General features: G+C 48.7%; 1 protein-coding gene across 1 annotated transcript in view; it reads right to left on the bottom strand.

Annotated features, from left to right (window-relative positions):
• KIF3C (kinesin family member 3C) overlaps window positions 1-20,880 on the bottom strand; it is a 54,831-nt gene extending 33,951 nt beyond the window's left edge. Inside the window, exon 1 of the mRNA XM_050753625.1 lies at window positions 19,336-20,880. Within this exon, the coding sequence (XP_050609582.1) occupies window positions 19,336-20,880 (1,545 nt within the window). The remainder of the gene's footprint in view (window positions 1-19,335) is intronic.
• Between the last annotated feature and the right edge of the window lie 242 nt (window positions 20,881-21,122).

Below are 21,122 nucleotides of genomic sequence, written 5' to 3'. Positions count from 1 at the left end.
CCCTAAAAAGGGGAGGAGGAGGAGGAGGAGGAGGAGGAGGAGGAGTAACACTCCATTGTTCCCAGAAGACGCTGGCTGAATATGCTGCCACAGCTAAAAAGTCAGTAGCGTCTGCCCAGGCACCATCATGAAGGCTTTTTGGAAACAAAACATTACACCCTCATATAAAACCATGATGCAGGCCGGGCGCGGTGGCTCAAGCCTGTAATCCCAGCACTTTGGGAGGCCGAGATGGGCGGATCACGAGGTCAGGAGATTGAGACCATCCTGGCTAACACGGTGAAACCCCGTCTCTACTAAAAATACAAGAAAATTAGCCGGGTGAGGTGGCGGGCGCCTGTAGTCCCAGCTACTTGGGAGGCTGAGGCAGGAGAATGGCGTGAAACCGGCGGGGTGGAGCTTGCAGTGAGCCGAGATCGCGCGCCACTGCACTCCAGCCTGGGGCACAGCAAGACTCCGTCTCAAAAAAAAAAAAAAAAACAAAAAAACAAAAAAAAAAACCATGATGCAGCTCAATAGGGAGTACTGTGTGTAGTTCTCTTACTGCATCTCCAGAGACATAAAGGAGAGAGAAGATCAAGAGAAGGGAGGCTTAGGCCAGGCACAGTGGCTCAAGCCTGTAATCCCAGCACTTTGGGAGGCCGAGGCAGGCGGATCACGAGGTCTGGAGTTAGAGACCAGCCTGGCCAACATGGTGAAACCCCATCTCTACTAAAAATACAAAAATTAGCTGGGCGTGGTGGTGCACACCTGTAGTCCCAACTACTCAGGAGGCTGAGGGAGAAGAATCCCTTGAACCCAGGAAGCGGAGGCTGGAGTGAGCCGAGATCACACCATTGCACTCCAGCCTGGGCAACAGAGCAAGACTCTGTCTAAAAAAAAAAAGGGAAAGATGGCTGAAGCCATCCCAGGGCTATTATAAGAGACTTTAAAATACAGAACTCAGCTGGGTGTGGTGGCTCATGCCCGTAATCCCAGCACTTTGGGAGGCAAAGGTGGGTAGATCACCTGAGGTCAGGAGTTCGAGACCAGCTTGACCAACATGGTGAAACCCCATCTCTACTAAAAATACAAAAATTAGCTGGGTATGGTGTCACGTGCCTGGAATCCCAGCTACTCGGGAGGCTGAGGCAGGAGAATCACTTGAACCCGAGGTGGAGGTTGCAGTGAGCTGAGATCGTGCCACTGTTATTCCTGCCTGGGTGACAGAGTGAGACTCTGTCTCAAAAAAAATAAAAAGTAAAAAAGGACTCTTTGTTCTGAAAAGACAAAGAAAAGTTAAGAAGATAAGTCTGGAAATGAAACAATCAAAACTGGGGGTGAAAAGGAAAGATCCAGGCTTTTCCAATCCATCCTGGCATGTAGAGTAAGAGCTCACGCCTTGAGGTTTGACAGCAGCAGTTTTTAGGACAAATGAAAGAGAGTTTTACTGTTTATAGAAGGTAATACATTTACGAAATTTGTTACTTCAAGAGTTAACCCTGGAGGAAAGGCTTACCAGTCTATTAAAGAATTCTGGGGACACGTTTTTAACCCTTTATTGTCTTTCTCTCCTTTCAGGAAAAAAGAATTGCACAAATATCAAAATCACCATAGAAATAAAATGAGAAATGCCACATATTCCCTACCATGGCTACTTGGTGTCTTTCATTTTCCCTGGTTTTTTTTTTGTTTGTTTTGTGTGTTTTTTTGTTTTTTTGAGAGAGTTTCACTTGTTGCCCAGGCTGGAGTACAATGGCGTGATCTCAGCTCACCCACAACCTCCATCTCCTGGGTTCAAGTGATTTTCCTGCCTCAGGCTCCCGAGTAGCTGGGATTACAGGTGCGCACCACCACACCTGGCTAATTTTGTATTTTGTAGAGACGGGGTTTCTCCATGTTGGTCAGGCTGGTCTCAAACTCCCGACCTCATGTGCTCTGCCTGCCTCAGCCTCCCAAAGTGCTGGGATTACAGGCATGAGTCACTGCACCCAGCCCTTTTTTCACCTCTATGGACATATTATAAACACAAGTTTATGTCTTGCTATTTTCAATTTACCTAATATATGTATACACACACACACACGTATATAGATACACATGTATATGTATATATACGTATATGTACATGTATATATAAGTATATAGATACACATGTATGTATACGTATATATGTGTGTATATATGTGTGTGTGTGTGTATATATATTATTTTTATATATATATATATATTTTTTTTTTTTTTGAGACAGAGTCTCACTCTGTTACCCAGGCTGGAGTGCAGTGGTGCAGTCTCAAGTCACTGAAACCTCCCGCCTCCCAGGTTCAAATGATTCTCCGGCCTCGGCCTCCTGAGTAGCTGGGACCACAGGCACCCGCCACTATGCCTGCCTAATTTTTATATTTTATTGTAGAGACAGGGTTTTGCCATGTTGCCCAGGCTGGTCTTGAACTGCTGGACTCAAGGGATCCACCTGCCTCAGTCTCTCAAAGTGCTGTGATTACAGGTGTGAGCTAATTTTTTGCTTTTTTAGGTAACTTTCTTAGAAAGAAATTTCAGAAGAGGACAAAGGGTTATAAACATTTTGTGTATCTTGAAACATATTGTTAGTTATCATTCTAATGACTTAAACTACTGCCAGCAGTAAATAATGGAACCATTTTTATTACAGCATCATAGGCATGAAGTATTATTATTATTATTATTTGAGACAGAGTCTCACTTCGTTGCCCAGGCTGGAGTACAGTGGTGCGATCTTGGCTCACTGCAACCTCGGCCTCCTGGGTTCAAGCAATTATCCTGCCTCAGCCTCCTGAGTAGCTGGGATTACAGACGTGTACTACCACACCTGGCTAACTTGTATTTTTAGTAGAGATGGGGTTTCGCCATGTTGGCCAGGCTGGTCTCGAACCCGTGACCTTGTGATCTGTCCACCTTAGCCTCCCAAAGTGCTGGGATTACAGGTGTGAGCCACCACGCCTGGGTCCGCATGAAGTATTATTATTATTTTATTTTTATTTTTATTTTTATTTATTTATTTATTTTGAGACGGAGTCTTGCTCTTTCACCCAGACTGGACTGCAGTGGCACGATCTCGGCTCACTGCAAGCTCCACCTCCCGGGTTCACGCCATTCTCCTGCCTCAGCCTCCAGAGTAGCTGGGACTATAGGCGCCCGCCACCACGCCCAGCTAATTTTTTTGTATTTTTTTAGTGGAGACAGGTTTCACCGTGTTAGCCAGGATGGTCTCAATCTCCTGACCTCCTTATCGCCCACCTCAGCCTCCCAAAGTGCTAGGATTACAGGCGTGAGCCACCGCGCCCGGCCATGAAGTATTACTATTTTTAAAATTTGTTATGGCTAGGCACAGTGGCTCATACCTGTAATCCCAACATTTTCAGAGACCGAGGCAGGTGGATTGTTTGAGGCCAGGAGTTCGAGACTAGCCTGGCCAACATGGCAAAATCTCATCTCTACTAAAAATACAGAAATTAGCTGGGCATGGTGGCGCGCACCTGTAATCCCAGCTACTCGGCAGGCTGAGGCACAAGAATCGCCGGAGGTTGCAGTGCGCCGAGATTGTACCACTGTACTTCAGCCTGGGCCACAGAGCAAGACTCTATCTTAAAAATAAAATAAATAAAATAAAATAAAAATAAACATTTGTTATAATAATAGATACAAAATTGAGCCTCTGCATTCATTTTATATTCTCCATACTTTTAAGGTGGCCTTGTGGAGGCCGGAGCTTTCCTTTCCCAACATACTCTATATTGTGTTTTTAAAATCTTTTTGGTGATTTTTCTTTTTCCATTAGAGATAGGGTCTTGCTCTGTTGCCCAGGCTGGAATGCAGTGGCATGATCAGAGTTCACTGCAGCTGCAGCTCCCGGGCTCAAGAGATCTTCCCACCTCAGCCTTCTGAGTAGCTGGAACTACAGGCATGCGCCAGCATGCCCCGCTAATTTTTTTGGTGATTTTCAAGTGAAGAGATGAACCTCAGATTCAAAACGAAATTCTTTGTTTATTCAGACCCCACCCTCCCCAGCTACCCACACCTAGGCCCGAGTCCTCCTCACTCAAAGGCTACCACCTCGCCCTGTTCCTGAAGCCACCTGGACACTATCAGGCATACTTTGAGCTGCCAGTCAGGCCTGGGGTCTGATGTATTAGCCAAGCAAGAGTGCTGAGTCCCCAAGTCCCAGCCCTCCTTCCTTCCTCTTCCCCATTGCAGGAGTCTCAAGACCAGCTCCCGGGCTGGTTTCTGCCCATCTTTTTCCGTGTTGGATCTCCTCTGTGGACCTAGAGCTCTGCTTCACAATGTCTCCTGCGGGCTGGGCCCTGGGCTCCAGGAAGAGCATCCTGGACAATGACTAACTGGCCACTGTCACTCCACCCATCTGCCCAATGCCCCTGTGTTTCTCTGCCAGCCCTGCCGGGACCCAGCACAGACGTGGTCTGAATGACAACTAAATTTGCCTTATCAGTCACTGGCCAAGTCTTGCCCACTTGCTCAAACCCACACTCTCAGCCAAGCCTGGCTGACAGACCAGTCTTGTGCTGGGAAGAGGGGGCTGGCTCTGGCATGAAATCTGTGGGTGGGCCTCAGTCCAGGTGCAGGCTCTCTGCTCCCTCCTTCTCCCCAGTCTCAACCTATGTTGTCTGCTTCACTCCCATGCTCGGAAATATGTCACGCATGAGATTCTTTTCTTGGCTTAGAAATAGATTTTTTTTCCTTTTCTTTTTTATTTCCACATTTGTCTGAGGATACCAGTGGCCATCTCCTCCTTTCTCTCAGAGATCTCGAGCCTTTTCTTTTCTTTTCTTTGAGACATAGGATCTTGCTCTGTTGCCCAGGCTGGAGTGCAGCAGTTCACTGCAGCCTGGACGTTCCAGACTCAAGAGATCCTCCCACCTAAGCCTCCCAAGTAGCCAGGACTACAGGCTCGTGAGCCATCACACCCGACGAATTTTTTTAGAGATCCTTAACCATCACTTATGAGGGCAGGGAGGGACAGGGATGCCTGAAATCCCTGAGCCCAGTTCAGGCTACAATATACCAAGCAGGGGACGTGGGAATGTGGAGTTCCTAGTCCTGAAGAGAAGTTCCCTGAAGCTCTCAGCCATTCTAGTCAATGCTTCTTTTGTAATATTTCAGAGCAAAAGACTACAGGTGGGTGGGCCTGGGGACAGGACTGTGTTTGGTTCTGCTGATTCTAAACAAGCCAGTGTAACTAAAAGGCCAGCAGAGGCTATGGGGGTGGAAAAGACAGGGCTGGGAGCTGCAGGGCACCATGGTCTCACGCTTGAGAGATGGGTATGAAGGGCAGGGTAACCACGGGGACTTTGGGAATCATCAACCCCAACCCCCATGCTTTATAGATGGGAAACTGAGGCCTAGAGGTGGAGTCCTCAAAGCCTGAGTCTCCTAATTAAGGACTCTTTGTCTAGCTACTGCTCTTTTTTTTTTTTTTTTTTTTGAGACAGAGTCTCATTTTGTCACCCAGGCTGGAGTGCAGGTGCATAATCTCAGCTCACTGCAACCTCTGCTCCCAGATTCAAGCCATTCTCCTGCCTCAGCTTCCTAAGTAACTGGAACTACAGGTGCCTGCCACCGCGCCCAGTTAGTTTTTGCATTTTTAGTAGAGATGGGGTTTCACCATGTTGGCCAGGCTGGTCTTGAACTCCTGACCTTAAGCGATCCGCCCACCTCAGCCTCCCAAAGTGCTGGGATTACAGGCTTGAGCCACCGCGCCCCACCTATCTAGCTGCTCTTATATTGACTATGTGCTTTCCAAATAACTTCCCAATTTGATTAGAGCCCTGATTCCAGGTATCAGAGGCAGGTCAGCTGCTATGACAACAGCCAGGTCACTACAGGGACAATGCTAGCTTGTAGACACAGCTGGGGGTACTCAGAGGCTCACCTTTAACTATTCCAAGAGCAAATGGAGTGCAAAACCAGAGCGGGGCCCCAGTACTCACAAAGCACTGACGTGGAAAGCTAGAATGGAGACAGCCAGGCCCAGCCAGTCACTCTTCTGGGAAGATAGCATCAAGTATGATTTTACCAGGACAGATAAGCCAAACAGGCTCTGCCCTGCCACTGCCACCTATCTGTGACATTCTGCAGGAGACAGGAGTCTCAGATGCAACTGGCCATGTGCCTCGACTGGGTTAACTCCTTTTTACCTTAATCGTCCTATTTAATGCTCACAAAAACTTATGAGATAACAGTTATGATCCCCATTTGACATAAAGGAAGACTAAGGCCCAGACAGGTAAAGTGATTTGCTCAAGGTTTGGAGCCAGTAAATGGCAGAGTGATATTTGACCACCACTGCCCTAACTCCAAGTCCAATGTCCTATTCTCTGTTCCATGGCTTTCTTCCAGGTTCCAACAGGAAAGCACCTTGGAGAGAAGCAGCATTTGGTATCTGTACCTTTGCCAACTCAGGAACCATCAGGAAAGCTCAGAGCCTCCTTGCTTTCTCTTTTGGCTGAAATAGACAGGGCTCTGCTGCTGCTGCTGCTTCTGCCTGTGTGACTCTTATGGGGGTATTTGAGATAAGTGGATTAGAGCTCTTAACTGTGTGCTGGCAGGGAGGTTGTCAGGATCCTAGAGTCCCAGAGAAAGGCTAGAAACTCTGGAAGAATGTTTGTGGGAAGGGTCCCTGCACAAATTCCATGGTGGAATGACATAAACAGTGGCTGGGTGTGGGAGTCAGGGTGCTCCAGTCCTGCTGCACACTCTGCCACTCTCTTTGCTACAAAACCTAGCTCTTCAGCCCTCTGGACTTCCACTTCCTCATGGGGAGGAAAATGGGGAGAATACCTGCTACCTTTCAGGCCTTGGGTAAGAACAGCAAGTTGGGCTGGGTGCAGTGGCTCACGCCTGTAATCCCAGCACTTTGGGAGGCTGAAGCAGGCAGATTACTTGAGCCCAGGAGTTCAAGACCAGCCTGGGCAACATAATGAGACCCCATCTCTACAAAAAATTTATTTTAAAAATTAGCCAGGTGTGGTGTTGTGCGCCTGTAGTCCCACCATCTACTTGGGAAGCTGAGGTGAAAGGATTCCTTAAGCCCAGGAGGTTGAGATTGTAGTGAGCCGAGATGGCACCACTGCACTCCTGCCTGGGTGACAGAGTGAGACCCTGTCTCAAAAAACAAAACAAAAAACAGAAATAAAACAAAACAACCAGCGAGTTTGAGAGTAGGTGTGAAAGTGCTTGGTAAGTGATAAAGCATGCCCAAATGTTAGTCGTTACTCGCTGTTTTGGTATCTGATTGGTATTTTACCCACCACTTGCCACAAAGGGCAAAAAACAAAACAACAATCTCAACAGACCCTGCTTCCATCTCTTAGAAAATATAGCCACCCCTACCTTCACAGACCTGTTTCTCCTTTTCCAGCTCCCTGATTGTACATCGTGAGGAGTCAGTAGTAAGGGAAGAAGAAATGAAAGAGACAATGGGGAGGGGATGAAGAGGACCATTTTCAGATGAATAATGCTATTTTCAATGATTTCCTGCCCTGGGGGACAAAGATCAGGAGACTGAGTCTGAGTCTTCGCCTTGGATGGCTCAAAACACAATAAAAATGACAAACAGTTCAAGTGCTAGGAATTTCCTTATTAAGAAGAAAGAACAATTTGAGATCAGGAAAATATTGGCCAAGGGATGAGGTGAGCTGGACTGCAGTCTTGTACTAGACAAGGCAGGGATGCCCAGAGTGCTTCAGCTCACCTTGAAGAAAAGCAAGAAGGAAACTAATCAGCCCTTTTGCTTTAGTGAGAAAACCACGAGCCCCTCAGATCAATGCTTATCTTCACCTTTCCACCCTATTTCCCTACTTATTTGTGGCTTTCTAGAGGGTTTCTCTTCAGCAAATCCAGACAACAGAATGTTCCAGTGTCAGAACTGGATGAAACTAAGGACGTATATAGTGTAGTGTGAGCAGTTTACAGATGAGGTGCAGGGCCCAGAGGGCTTAGGTTAGTGGTCCTTGGTCACACAGCCTCTAGGATCCCAGTCAAGGCTGGGCCATTCTTCTCTGTCCTTCACTGTCCTTCATTCAGGCTGATTTCTAACCCTGGCCTGCTTCCAAGGTGAATCAGCAAATGGTACAGAACGCAAGGAATCATCTTTTTTTTTTTTTTTTTTTTTGAGACGGAGTCTTGCTCTGTCACCCAGGCTGGAGTAGAGTGGCGTGATCTCGGCTCACCGCAACCTCTGCCTTCCGGGTTCAAGCGATTCTCCTGCCTCGGCCTCCCGAGTAGCTAGAATTACAGGCATGTGCCACCACACCCAGCTAATTTTTGCATTTTTAGTAGAGATGGGGTTTCACCATGTTGGTCAGGCTGGTCTTGAACTCCTGACCTTGTGATCCGCCTGCCTCGGCCTCCCGAAGTGCTGGGATTCCAGGCGTGAGCCCCCGCACCCAGCCAGGAATCATCTATTGGTCATTCCTTACAGCTTGTGGGAGGGAAAGTGACTTGTCCAAGGTCACAGGATTACCAATAACTGAGTGTAAGTGAGCATTATTATCAATCCTGGATTTTCCTCAATTATTCACTACCTTTAAGCAAATCTTCCAACTAGGCATTAACATATATATTTTATATTTCCCCTCGTCTTTTTTTAAACCACAGAACCCTGACAAAGGGCTTTTTCCTTTAAAAAATTCAGATTAGTTTTTGTTTAATTTTTTAAAAGTGGGTGATGGGTGCACCAAAATCTCAGAAATCACCACTAAAGAACTTATCCATGTAACTAAAAACCACCTGTTCCCCCCAAAACTATTGAAAAAATAAAAAATAAAAATAAAGTCCCAGATGATTTTTTAAAGTATTATATGCTTATTGTGAAAAATAAAATAAAAAGGTATAAAGTGAAAAATAAAAATTCCCCTCCATATTAAAATCTCTAGCAATAACCATTATTGCGAGTTCTTATGATTCCTTCCAGAAATTTAAAGAATTTAAAGACGAAGTTAACTATATCTACTGATTTATGTCCTTGGCCATGGTTACTTAAAAAGATTTGTTGGGCCTTTTTTTTTTTTTTTTGAGACAGTCTCACTCTATCGCCCAGGCAAGTGCAGTAGCGTGATCTTGGCTCACTGCAACCTCTGCCTCCTGGATTCAAGTGATTCTCCTGCCTCAGCCTCTGGAGTAGCTGCGACTAAGGTACATGCCACCATGCCCAGCTAATTTTTGTATTTTTGGTAGAGATGGGGTTTCGCCATGTTGGCCAAGATAGTCTTGAACGCCTGGCCTCAAGTGATCTGCCCACCTTGGCCTCCCAAAGTGCTGGGATTACAGGTGTGAGCCACCGCACCCGGCCAAAGATTTGTTGATTACACGAGCGAATGGTGGTGGGCTGAGGTTAGAAGGTGGGGGTTTGCGTCATACAGAAGGACAAAGATGAGTTAAATATCTCAGGAGACAAGAGTTCCCACTGGGGCTTATTAGTCAGGGATCTGGCATAATCCTTCCTGTCTGAGCTGACATTACAGTGTGGAAGTGGAGTCAGGCAGACATGGGCTCATAACTCTGGCCCCACCACTTTCTAGGTGTGCAACCCTGGAATGTTCATTCCTTAATGTGCCTCAGTTTCCTCACTGGTCAGATGAAGATTCATGCTACTGTGAGGATGAAGCAAAATGATACACATAATGAACACATCAGGCCAGGCGCGGTGGCTCATGCCTGTAATCCCAGCACTTTGGGAGGCCGAGGCAGGCTGATCACCTGAGATCAGAGAGTTTGACACCAGTCTGGTCAACACGGCAAAACCTCATCTCTACTAAAAATACAAAAATTAGCCAGGTGTGGTGGTGGGCACCTGTAATCCCAGCTACTCGGGAGGCTGAGATAGGAGAATCGGTTTAACCCAGGAGGTGGAGGTTGCAGTGAGCCGAGATCGCACCATCACACTCCAGCCTGGGAAACAAGAGTGACACTCTGTCACACATACACACACACACACACACACACACAAAACACATCAGAGTGGTTGGCATTAAGCATGCATAGAAGAAATGGTAGCTATCATTATTACCATCACTGTTGTTATTTTTCTGCTGGCCCACCTGAAGAAAGAAGAGCCTGCACGTACATTAGCTAGTGCTATAGAAATAGCTCAGCATGGCGGGGTGCGGTGGCTCACGCCTGTAATCCCAGCACTTTGGGAGGCCGAGGCGGGTGGATCACAAGGTCAGGAGATCGAGACCATCCTGGCTAACACAGTGAAACACCATCTCTACTAAAAATACAAAAAATTGGCCGGGCATGGTGGCAGGCACCTGTAGTCCCAGCTACTCAGGAGGCTGAGACAGGAGAATGGCGTGAACCCAGGAGGCGGAGCTTGCAGTGAGCTGAGATCCTGCCACTGCACTCCAGCTTGGGTGACAGAGCAAGACTCTGTCTCAAAAAAAAAAAAAAAAAATTAGCCAGGCATGGTGGCGGACACCTGTAGTCCCAGCTACTCGGGAGGCTGAGGCAGGGGAATTGCTTGAACCCGGGAGGCAGAGCTCGCAGTGAGCTGAGATCACTCCAGCCTGGTGACAGAGCAAGATCATATCTCAAAAAAGAAAGAAAGAAAGAAAAAAAAAATAGCTCATCCCAGGGCCTGGGACTCTTCTGTTGAGTATATCTGGGAGGAACATGAGACAACTACAGAGTAATTTTTTAGTATGAGGTAGAGTTAATGCCCAGGAATTTCTCAGGATATTAAAAATTCTAGATATACCAAACAGCAAGTGTGGGTGTCCTATAAGGTCTGAGCATGAGGGTGTGCCTTGTACAGCCTCTACAGCTGCAGAGCTGGATCTGTGGAAAGAGAGACCATTTTGTTTTATTTTCCTTTTTTTGAGTTGGGGTCTTGCTCTGTTGTCCAGGCTGGAGTGCAGTGGCAAGATCAAGGCTCACTGAAACCTTGAACTCCTGGGCTCAAGCCATCCTTCCAGGTCAGCCTTCTGAGTAGCGAGGACTACAGATGTGCACTACCATGCCTAGCTTTTTTCTTTTTTCTTTTTTTTTTTTTTTTTACTTTCTTGTAGAGATGGGTTCTGGCTTTGTTATCCAGTCTGGTTTCAAACTACTGGCCTCAAGTGATCCTCCCACCTCAGCTTCCCAACATACTGGAATTTCAGGCATGAGCCACTGCACCTGGGGAAACATTTTCTTATTCATTCAAACATGCCACCTGGTTCAGCAGCTCCAGAAGAGGTGCCCCAGACTGGCCAGGAGCAGTGGTCTGGCAGAGAAAAGTGCCCGTCTCTATCTGAATTCCAGACCTTTCTTCCTATTCTTCAGAGCACAATGAGAATATTATCAAAGCCACTTTATCCAATCTTGTGCTCTGCGGAGGCTGGAAATGACTCAGGGCAGTATGATCACACCCTCCTCCAGCCAACACGTAGCACGAGAAACCTGACACTGGACCAAAAGGCCCGCTGAGCCTCAATGTCACTTGAAGCCCAGAATCTCAGATGGAAATCCATTAGAGTCATATACTTCCCACTAGTCAAATCTTTATGTTACAAAATGCCCCCAGAACTCAACAATTCTGTTAACGGACCACACCCACCAGGGATGAGAAGGAACACAAGAAGACACTGCTCTCACCAACACTAAGAGGTCACAGACTATGACCTGGATCCACACCCAGCTTGGAGTATGGGTCACTTGTTATCCGAAGGCTTCTTTCAAGGGTCTGATCATACAGGACTGAGCTGATCACGCAGCCCTACAAATCTCAGAGTGTCTGGCATGGGGCTGGTGTCCTTGGGGACATGCAGATGGAACCAGATCAGCTTTGTGGTAGTCTCTGGAGACTGGAGATAGCCCTATTTGAAGACTAACATTAAGATCAGGACAGTGGGATGATGCACAGAATTTAACTCTCTCCACTACAGCACTTCCTCTCCCAATCGAGGTTTCTTCTCCCCAAAAACCCTGTCATCCACACCGTTATTTACCCGCTCTCCCTCCTCGCCTGTTTCTCTTTCCCCTCTTTATTGTCCCTCTCTATTTCTCTCTTGCTTTTCTCCTATTTTCTCTCTTTCTCTCTTCTCGTCTTCTCATTGTCTTTGACTCTTCTCTAACTGGTTATGACAGAGAGCTGAAAAAATCCTCTATTACATTATTGTTTGAATTCATACCATATTAAAATTTAAACCTTCTGGTCTTAATTTTCAGAAAGCTAAATATTTTCTATTTTGCTGTTTAAAAAATACCATTTTAAACAATTAAGGGCCTTTAAGAGAAAGGGATTTTGAAGATCATCTGGTTCAATGGCTTTTCTGATACATCAAGCCCTTAGAGCACCATTGACATTCTGTCTCTCCTTGAACACTTCCAGGGATGGGAGCCCATGACTTTATTGGGACATGATTGATGTGTAAAAAGCTGTACATATTTAGGCTGGGCACAGTGGCTCACGCCTGTAATCCCAGCACTTTGGGAGGTCGAGGCAGGTGGATCACCTGAGGTCAGGAGCTCGAGACCAGCCTGGACAACATGGTGAAACCCCATCTCTACTAAAAATACAAAAATTAGCCAGGTGTAGTGGCATGCACCTGTAATCCCAGCTACTGGAGAGGCTGAGGCAGGATAATTGCTTGAACCCAGGAGGCGGAGGTTGCAGTGAGCTAAGATCGTCCCACTATACTCCAGCATGGACGACAGAGTAAGACTCAATCTCAAAAAAAAAAAAAAAAAAAAAAAGCCTGTACATATTTAATGTATACAACTCAGTGAATTTGGAGACAGGTATACAACCATGAAACCATCACCACCATCAGGGCCACCTATTTCTTCTTGAAACAGCCCAATTTTAACTGTTAAAAAGATATTTAAATTAAGCTTAACCTGCTTCCATAATTCCTACTCCCTAGTTACCAGGAACAATCCAGGACACAAAAACAGTGCAATCAGCAGAAGGCTAGGGAGGCCCATGTTGGTCTCAAAGGAAGGGGTAGAACAGCTGGCTGCAGGGTTTTCCTATAGGAACAACTGGCTTGGGCAGGCAAGATAAAAGAGATGCATTGCAGTCAGACTCTGAAGGGCCTTGAATGCCAAGCTAAAATGTGATGTGTTTAACATATCAGGAAGGTGACCAAGTGAAAACATCTATTAGGAGGTTTGACATAGCAATAATAATTATTTACTTAACACTTATGTGCCAGAAACTGTACAAAGTGCTTTCTGTTCATTATCTTAATTCTTTTTTTTTTGAGACAGAGTCTCACTCTGTCGCCAGGCTGGAGTGCAGTGGTGCGATCTCAGCTCACTGCAACCTCTGCCTCCCGGGTTCAAGCGATTCTCCTGCCTCAGCCTCCTGAGCATCTGGGACTACAGGTGTGCACCACCAAGCCCACCAAATTTTTATATTTTTAGTAGAGACGGGGTTTCACCATGTTGTCCAGGCTGGTCTCAATCTCTTGACCTCGTGATCCACCCACATCGGCCTCCCAAAGTGCTGGGATTACAGGCATGAGCCACAGTGCCTGGCCTTTTTCTTTTTTTTCCTAGAGACAAGGTCTTGCTATGTTGCCCAGACTCTTGAATTCCTGGGCTCAAGTGATCCTCCTGCCTCAGTCTCCCAAAGTGCTGGGATTACAGGCATGGGCCACTGCGCCCAGCCCTTGTTTAATTCTTTCAACAGCACTGTAACAAAGATACTATTACTATCCCATTTTATAGCTAAGGAAACTGGTACTCAGAGGTCTCAGAACTGGTAAGTCACTAAATCCAGACCTGGCTGACTCTGATGCCCATGCCCTGAACACAGCACTTCATGTAAGGCCAGCAGAGAGACCAGAGAGGAGACCTCGACCTGGGATTCATTTACACAGAGGGAGAGAGTATCAAAAATAGGGGCAGGGCTAGGTGCAGTGGCTCACGCTTGTAATCCCAGCACTTTGGGAGGCGGGTGGATCACCTGAGGTCGGGAGTTCGAGACCAGCCTGACCAACATGGAGAAACCCCCATCTATACTAAAATATAAAATTAGCCAGGCCTGGTGGTACATGCCTGTTATCCCAGCTACTCGGGAGGCTGAGGCAGGAGAATCGGTTGAACCTGGGAGGCAGAGGTTGTGGTGAGCCAAGATCGCACCATTCCACTCCAGCCTGGTGACTCCATCTCAAAAAAAAAAAAGATGAGACCGAATCTCCATTTCCAGTCTAGGACTTGCTTCTTTTTTTTTTTTTTTTTTTTTTTGAGACGGAGTTTCACTCTTGTTGCCCAGGCTGGAGTGCAATGGCATGACCGCAACCACCGCCTCCCAGGTTCAAGCGATTCTCCTGCCTCAGCCTCCCAAGTAGCTGGGATTACAGGCATGAGCCACCATGCCCGGCCATAGGGCTTGCTTCTAAACTCCACTGGCCCATCTCCAGCTGCCCACTGGACTCTGTCACCTCAAATGTGTCACATCTACAACAGCTTCTATCAGTTTTCTTTCCTTTTTGAGACAGGGTTCCACGGTGTCACACAGGCTGGAGTGCAATGGTGCGATCAAGGCTCATTGCAGCCTCAACCTCCTGGGCTCAAGTGATCCTCCCACTTCGGCCTCCTGAGTAGTGAGGACTACAGGTGCACACCACCACGCCTAGCTAATTTTTTGTATTTTTTGTCAAGACAGAGTTTCTCCATGTTGTCCAGGCTGGTCTGGAACTCCTGGGCTCAAGGAATCCACCCACCTTGGCTTCCCAAAGTGCTGAGATTACAGGTGTGAGCCACCATGCCCAGCCTACTCCTCATTTTTCAGCATCTCCTCAGGAACCAGTTCCCAACCTGATATTCCTAATTATTTTAAGACTAAAAGAGCACCAGATTTTGTGTCAAGTCCAGCTGGGTTTACATAGTTTTACTATACCAACTATGTGGCCTTGGCTGAGTTATTTCACCTCAGTGGAGCTCCATTTTCTCATCTATAAAACGAGAACAAGCACGGCACCTTTCTTGGAGGGTGCTCGTGTGGATGAAATGAGATAATCTGTATATAGTATAGTACTTGGCACAAAGCAAGTGCTCAGTAAATGTCATTATTATTGCTGTTACTGTTGTTGCTCAGGCTTGAAACATTCTCTCTTGCATTGAAGGTTAATGCCCCTGCTGAGGGGTGGGAGAAAGTGGGACCCTCGAAAGGGACAATACAATTTCAACACAGTCCGCATTCCTCCTCAGACCGCATCCCTCGGCTTCTGGGGCTGCTTCTTCAGGTTCTCTTTTCTACATTCACCACAGAGAGAGTGGGCTCCGGCCAAGACCCCCAGTTCTTCTCCCTCCAGACCTACTTATTGGGGCTCACATCCGATGCTGTTGTTTCCACCTGTCTTCAATTTGTGCCTGCATTCTGTATCATCTGTACACCCACGCTCTTTTTTCTCTTTAAGTAGCTAAAATCAAAGTTTTAGGAATCATCTAGTCCAACTCCTCAAAAAAATCAACTTTAAGCCAGATACAGTGGCTCACACCTGTAATCCCAGCACTTTGGAAGGCCAAGGCAGGGAAACCACGAGGTCAGGAGATCGAGACCAGCCTGGCCAACATAGTGAAACCCTGTCTCTACAAAAAATACAAACATTAGCTGGGCATGGTGGCGGGCACCTAATCCCAGCTACTAGGGAGGGTGAGGCAGGAGAATTGCTTGCATCTGGGAGGCAGAGGTTGCAGTGAGCCAAGATCATGCCACTACACTCCAGCCTGAGCAACAAGAACGAAACTCCATCTCAAAAAAAGTTAATTTCAAAATTAAAGCAGTCATTTAAAAATTGTCTTACATGATTACATTTGAGTGAAGTGGGCCTTCTCCCAACCAATCTACATGTGTTCACCTGTCCTCATTGCAGTATGGACACTGAGCACAAACATCTGGGTTTTCACTGCGCAGTACCAAATATTCAAGGTTTTCACTGTGCATTGTGGGCCTGTGATGTTACCTATTCCTCCTACCTCATAGGCCTAGTATGTTATCAAGTCCCCACCAGCATTCCCCGCCCACACCCTCCCTCCCCTAGACACTACATAAGTATAAAATGCTAATGATTACTGATAAACAGGGCGCTGACCACAATCACAAAGTCTCACATATTTGCACACCCGAACATCCCCTAAGGCCCACAGTAAACATGAAAGGAGATTCCAAGGAGATAGGCATGGTGTTTGTGCACAGTGAGGGGAGAACAAAGAGAACAGGGAGCCTGGGAGGTGGCAGGCAGGGAGAGCTGGCGAGACAGACTATGAGATGAGTCAGAGAGAGTGAATGAGGGCACTGGGTCGCATCAACTACCGCTTAGCTGCCCCCAGAGGGTGGCATGAACTGGAAGAAGGGAATGAGAGCTGGTGGGGGAAGAAGTGGAGTTGATGCCATAACTCAGAAAGTGGTGACAGGAGTGAGCTGCAGATGGGGAGCCTGCCTTGTGAAACCTCCTAGACCTCTCCTGCCTGGCTCTGCTCCCAGCAGCTGCAGGGTTATGGCAAGGCAGCCGGGATGGCAGGGTAAAGAAGAAGTCAAACTAACAACAAAGATGTCTGTCCTGGAGATCACTGGACCCCAGCTTGGTGGACGGAAGCCACCCCGTGGCTGCTAATACCCTCCATGTATTTGGTGCTTTCAACTTATTTCAAATGCCCTCATGCTAATGATCTCATTTAATCCTTGACACAACCCTGGGGAATAGGCAGGGCTGGGATTGGTATATCTCTAACACGCTCCTCCCCTCTTTACCCTGTAGATTCCTCAAGAACCCTCAAATTGTTTCCACCAGCCTAGAAACATCCAACACCGGACCAGGTGGTGCCTTGGGGCTATGGGGAACTTGGGTCCTCTGTCTAGGTTCCATTCTGGGTTGCTGGCTGCTGATTGTCCTAGGCTGAGTGTGATGAGAAGTCACAGGATATGGAATCATTTCTGTCGTGGAATTTCCCAGGCACTCCTCCCCCTTTGCTTCCATCTGAACACCTGGTACATAATGACTGTTTCACCCACTCCCCAGGAAGCAAGGTGAGGGTTCTCCTCCTCATTAGGTGAATGGAAGCCCGAGGGCTGGAGAGGCAAAGGCCGTTGCCCTGAGTCACACAGTGAGCAAACATGGAGGAATCTGAGATGCTTGGAAAGAGCACAGGGCTGGGGGCATCAGAAGGCCTGGGTTCCAGTCCTGGCTCTGCTGCCTATCACCCAGGGTCACGAGCTGATAAGACACTCACTCCACCTCCCCAGGCTTAGTTTTCATAACTGTTGAATGGAAATAATAGTACCCACCCCTTGGGGTTGTTGGGAGAATTGAACGAGATTAAGATGTCAAAGTGTTATATAAAAATGAATTACTCTGATTATCAACTAGTACAGGTAACATTAGGACTCAAGCAATGGAAAGAGGCTGGGCTCTTCCATATATAAAGGGGCTAGGCTCTCCTCAACTCACCTGTGTGGCCCTGGGCAAGTCCAGGCCTCAGTTTTCCAAAGCTCCTGCCAACTCTAAGACTGTGATATTTTGTGGGCTACACCTCTGGTGCAAGAATTCTGGTGTTGGCCACCCTGATCTCTTGGCTGTTCTATCATCTGTGCCCCCGCACTGCTTTAGATCCAAGGATCTCACTGAGGGAAACTGGTCAGTTCCCAACAATGGAAACCTTCACCCCACCCCTCAGGCAGCCAAAGTGAGTTACTGCATTTTCCTCCCTTCTTAGCCTTTGTTGCCTCCCAGCTTTCAGGGATTTCTTAGCAAAATCAATGGCAGACTGACCAGGTAAGCAAACACTGGATTCCCTCCCTCCTAGGGAGGGCTCAATCTAACGGCCCTGCCTCTAATATCCTGCTTCTCTCAGGATGTCCCTAAAGGTTCCAGGCCCCTGATCCTTTCCTTAAGGAAATAGCTCAGCATAACTCTTGCTGGGCTCAAAGAAGTGAATTAAATATTAAATATGTAAGGCCAGAGCCCCTGCTGCAGTCACGCATTCCCAAAACAGACAATGGCATACAGCTCATCTGTCACTGTCTCAGTGGCTGTAGGCTGGGCCCCCCTGCTCCCCAGCCCACATTCCTGAGAAGGAATAAGAAATGACAATGTTTTGCTCTTCCCAGCAAGCTCATGGCTTCCTGTGTCCTTCCTTCAACCCCTAGTGTTGAAGGCTCCAGGGGCCTGGAAATGCCTGGAACATTGAGTTGTGGCATCCCAGCAATGAAATTTAATAGGTCTATGACTGGACAGGCAGGGGCCTCTGTAGTTAGCACCATCAGGGCCTGGAAGGTACTGGGGGGTAGGAAAGAGCTCAGGAAGGATGCTGAGGTTCTGACATCTCTCGGGCTCATGGGGAATTGGATATTAACTGTGATGAGGCCTCGGGGTGGGGGTCGGTTGGTTTGCTGCTCAGATTAATATAGGCCATAGAATTGTCAGATAGGTAGAGCCTCAGAGATCACCCAGGCCAACGCTCTATTTTACAGAAAGGTAAACTGAGGCCTGAGAAAAGAGAGAAGCAACTTACAATGAGTCACTTGATGAGCTGTAAAATAGCTAGGCCAGTCTCTTGCTATCTGGTATACAGTTTGGTGCTTTTTCCACTCTACCTTCTGCATAACCCCCAAATCGCCTTCCTAATGATAGCAAGCAATGGCCACTGCACTGTAAGCCCCAGGGGACCATTTTCCCAGGGAGCAGAATCTGTTCACGGTCCCACTTTGCCCAGCTAAGCACTGAAACAGCATGAGGTCCATGGGTTCCAGCTCAGCTCTGCCACTTCATAGGATGGAACCTTGGTCATGTCACTTCTCTGAGCTTTAATTCCTCACCTCTGAAATGGGGATTTCAGAACTGTGACCCTGGATGGCCAAAGGATCAAATGAGATCATGTATGGATCATATATGTGGAGCATTTTGTAAACTGAAGTACTAACCAAATGATATTATTAAAACGATGTGAGGTTTGAAGATGCTGCAGAGGGAGGAAGCCTCAGGGGAGGAGGCTGTGAAGGAACGAGAATCCACATTCACGAGAGGCTGCCTGGCCATCCCACAGACCTGACTGATCCTGAGGCCACCAGCAGGAAATGACCGCAGCAGGTCAGACCACCCCAAGCTCACTGGCTTGAGAGACCGCCTGTCCGCTTTGCTTCATGTGTGTGTGCACGCGCATGTGTGTGTGTGTGCCTGTGCATGTGCCTGGCAGTCCGGTATCAGAGCAATTTGCCCGGCTGCTCTGGGGGCACATTTGGCAGGAGAGCAGTGTGTGGTGCTGAGGGGGGACCTCCGCTTCAGGCCAGGTCACAGACTCTCAAAGAAGAACCTCCCTGCCAGGATCCCCTGCAGGGACTTCTCAAGTGCCCAGCTCCTCTGGGGCCCTTACCTTGTACTTGGCCGCAAGCAGCTCTGTGGCCTGCTGTTCCCGCCGCAGGTCCTCCAGCATCTTCTCCTTCTCCTCCAGCAGCTTCTGCTTCTCCTCGCTCACCAGGCTGCGGTCATCCTGGATGGCTGCCTTCTCCTCCTCCAGCCGCTCCTTCTGTTCCTGCAGGTAATTCTCCATGTTCTTCTCCAAGGCTGACTCCAGGATGGGCTGGGGCGGGCGGTTGTTGTTGATGTTGTCATCCTCCTCTTCTGCCACCCAGGCCTCAATCACCGGGCCCTCAGGGTACCCAGGCGGGGCGGACACGGCCTTCTTCCTGCGGCTGCTCTTCCTCCGGGGCCGCTTCCCCAGCATCCCCCTCTTCTCCAGCTGGGCCTTCAGGCGGGCAATCTCCTCTTGGAATTCCCGCAGCAGCGTGTCCTTCGGGTCCTCATTCACCCGGGGCTTGTTCTTGATGTTCTTGGCTCGGTTGGCAAAGCGCAGGGTGGAGAGGCTCTCATCGTAGCTGTGAGAAGCTGGCCCCAGTGTGGCTACCATGATGGTCTTGGCATTTCCCCCTAGGGAGTCCTGGAGCAGCCGGGTCAGCTTGGAGTCCCGGTAGGGAATGTGGGTGCTCCTGTTGCCCGCCAGGGCAGCAATCACGTTGCCCAGGGCAGATAATGACAGGTTGATTTTGGAGGCTTCCTTAGGCCTCTCTCCACCACCACCGCCACCACTGCCTCCACCGCCACCACTGCCACCCGAGGATGGTGTGGCTGCCCCTCCCGCTGTGTTGGGGCCTGCCTTGTTCTGCCTCTCACTGCCAGCCAGGTCCACTAGGTTGAGCTTGCCCACTCGGATGTGGTCCTGGCCATCAGAGCCACGCTCGCTGCACTCCACGGTGATGATAAAGATGGCATGGGAGCGGGAGCTGACCTCATTCATGTGGGTGCTGCCCACAGCCCTGGTCTGGTTCCCCAGGTTCATCACATGCTCAATCTCCTTGACATTCTTGGTGACGAAGGAGGAGAGGTCCTTGATGTAGACGCCCGTCTCAGGGTTTTCTTTCAGCTCTAGCCTCTTGCCCGGCTCCTTGGAGAGCAGGTCTCGAATCTCTTCCTGGTAGATCTCCAAATAGGAGGCCCGGACCAGGTACTGTTGGTTCTGGGAGCGGGAGATGTGGGTGAAGATGTGCTCAAAGGCGTTCGGGATGACCCCGCGCAGCTCGGGCTCCACCCAGGTCCCCTGCATGGTATAGGTCTTGCCAGTGCCCGTCTGGCCATAGGCAAACACCGTGCCATTGAAACCCTGGAGCACGGAGTCTATCAGGGGCCTCACGGTTTCATCATACAGGTCGGCCTGCTTGGAGCTGGCATCATACACAGCGTCAAAGGTGAAGGTCTTGGGCAGCTCCCCCGGGGCAGCGCGGGGGTTCCGCAGGGTCACCTGGCCCAGTTTCACGTCCATGGTAAGGATCTGCTCGTGACCAGCAGCCTCCTCCTTCCTGCTGAGGGGGCGGCACCGGGCCACCACCTTGAGGGCCTCGCTGGCCTTGGTCTTACTGGCCATCTTGCTGCTCTGACCTTCCTGCCCCCGAGCCCCTCCGCAGCCTGGGCGGTCCTGCTGTCCTGCTCGCTAGGTCGGGATCAGCGGGGCCGGCCCAGTCCCCAGGCGCCGCTCTTCAATCCGCATGCAGCCTCCTAGGGTGGGGACGCTGGGAGGTGGCCCCAACGCTGCTGCAGTCCGGGCCTCCACCGCTCTCCGGTCCTCTCTGCACCGGCTGGGAGGTGAATTAGGCAGAATCGCCCAGC

Source organism: Macaca thibetana, chromosome 13 (assembly GCF_024542745.1).
Source record: "Macaca thibetana thibetana isolate TM-01 chromosome 13, ASM2454274v1, whole genome shotgun sequence".
Lineage (NCBI taxonomy): Eukaryota > Metazoa > Chordata > Mammalia > Primates > Cercopithecidae > Macaca > Macaca thibetana.
Note: the sequence above shows the minus strand (reverse complement) of the source record. Positions and strands in the feature narration are given on the sequence as shown.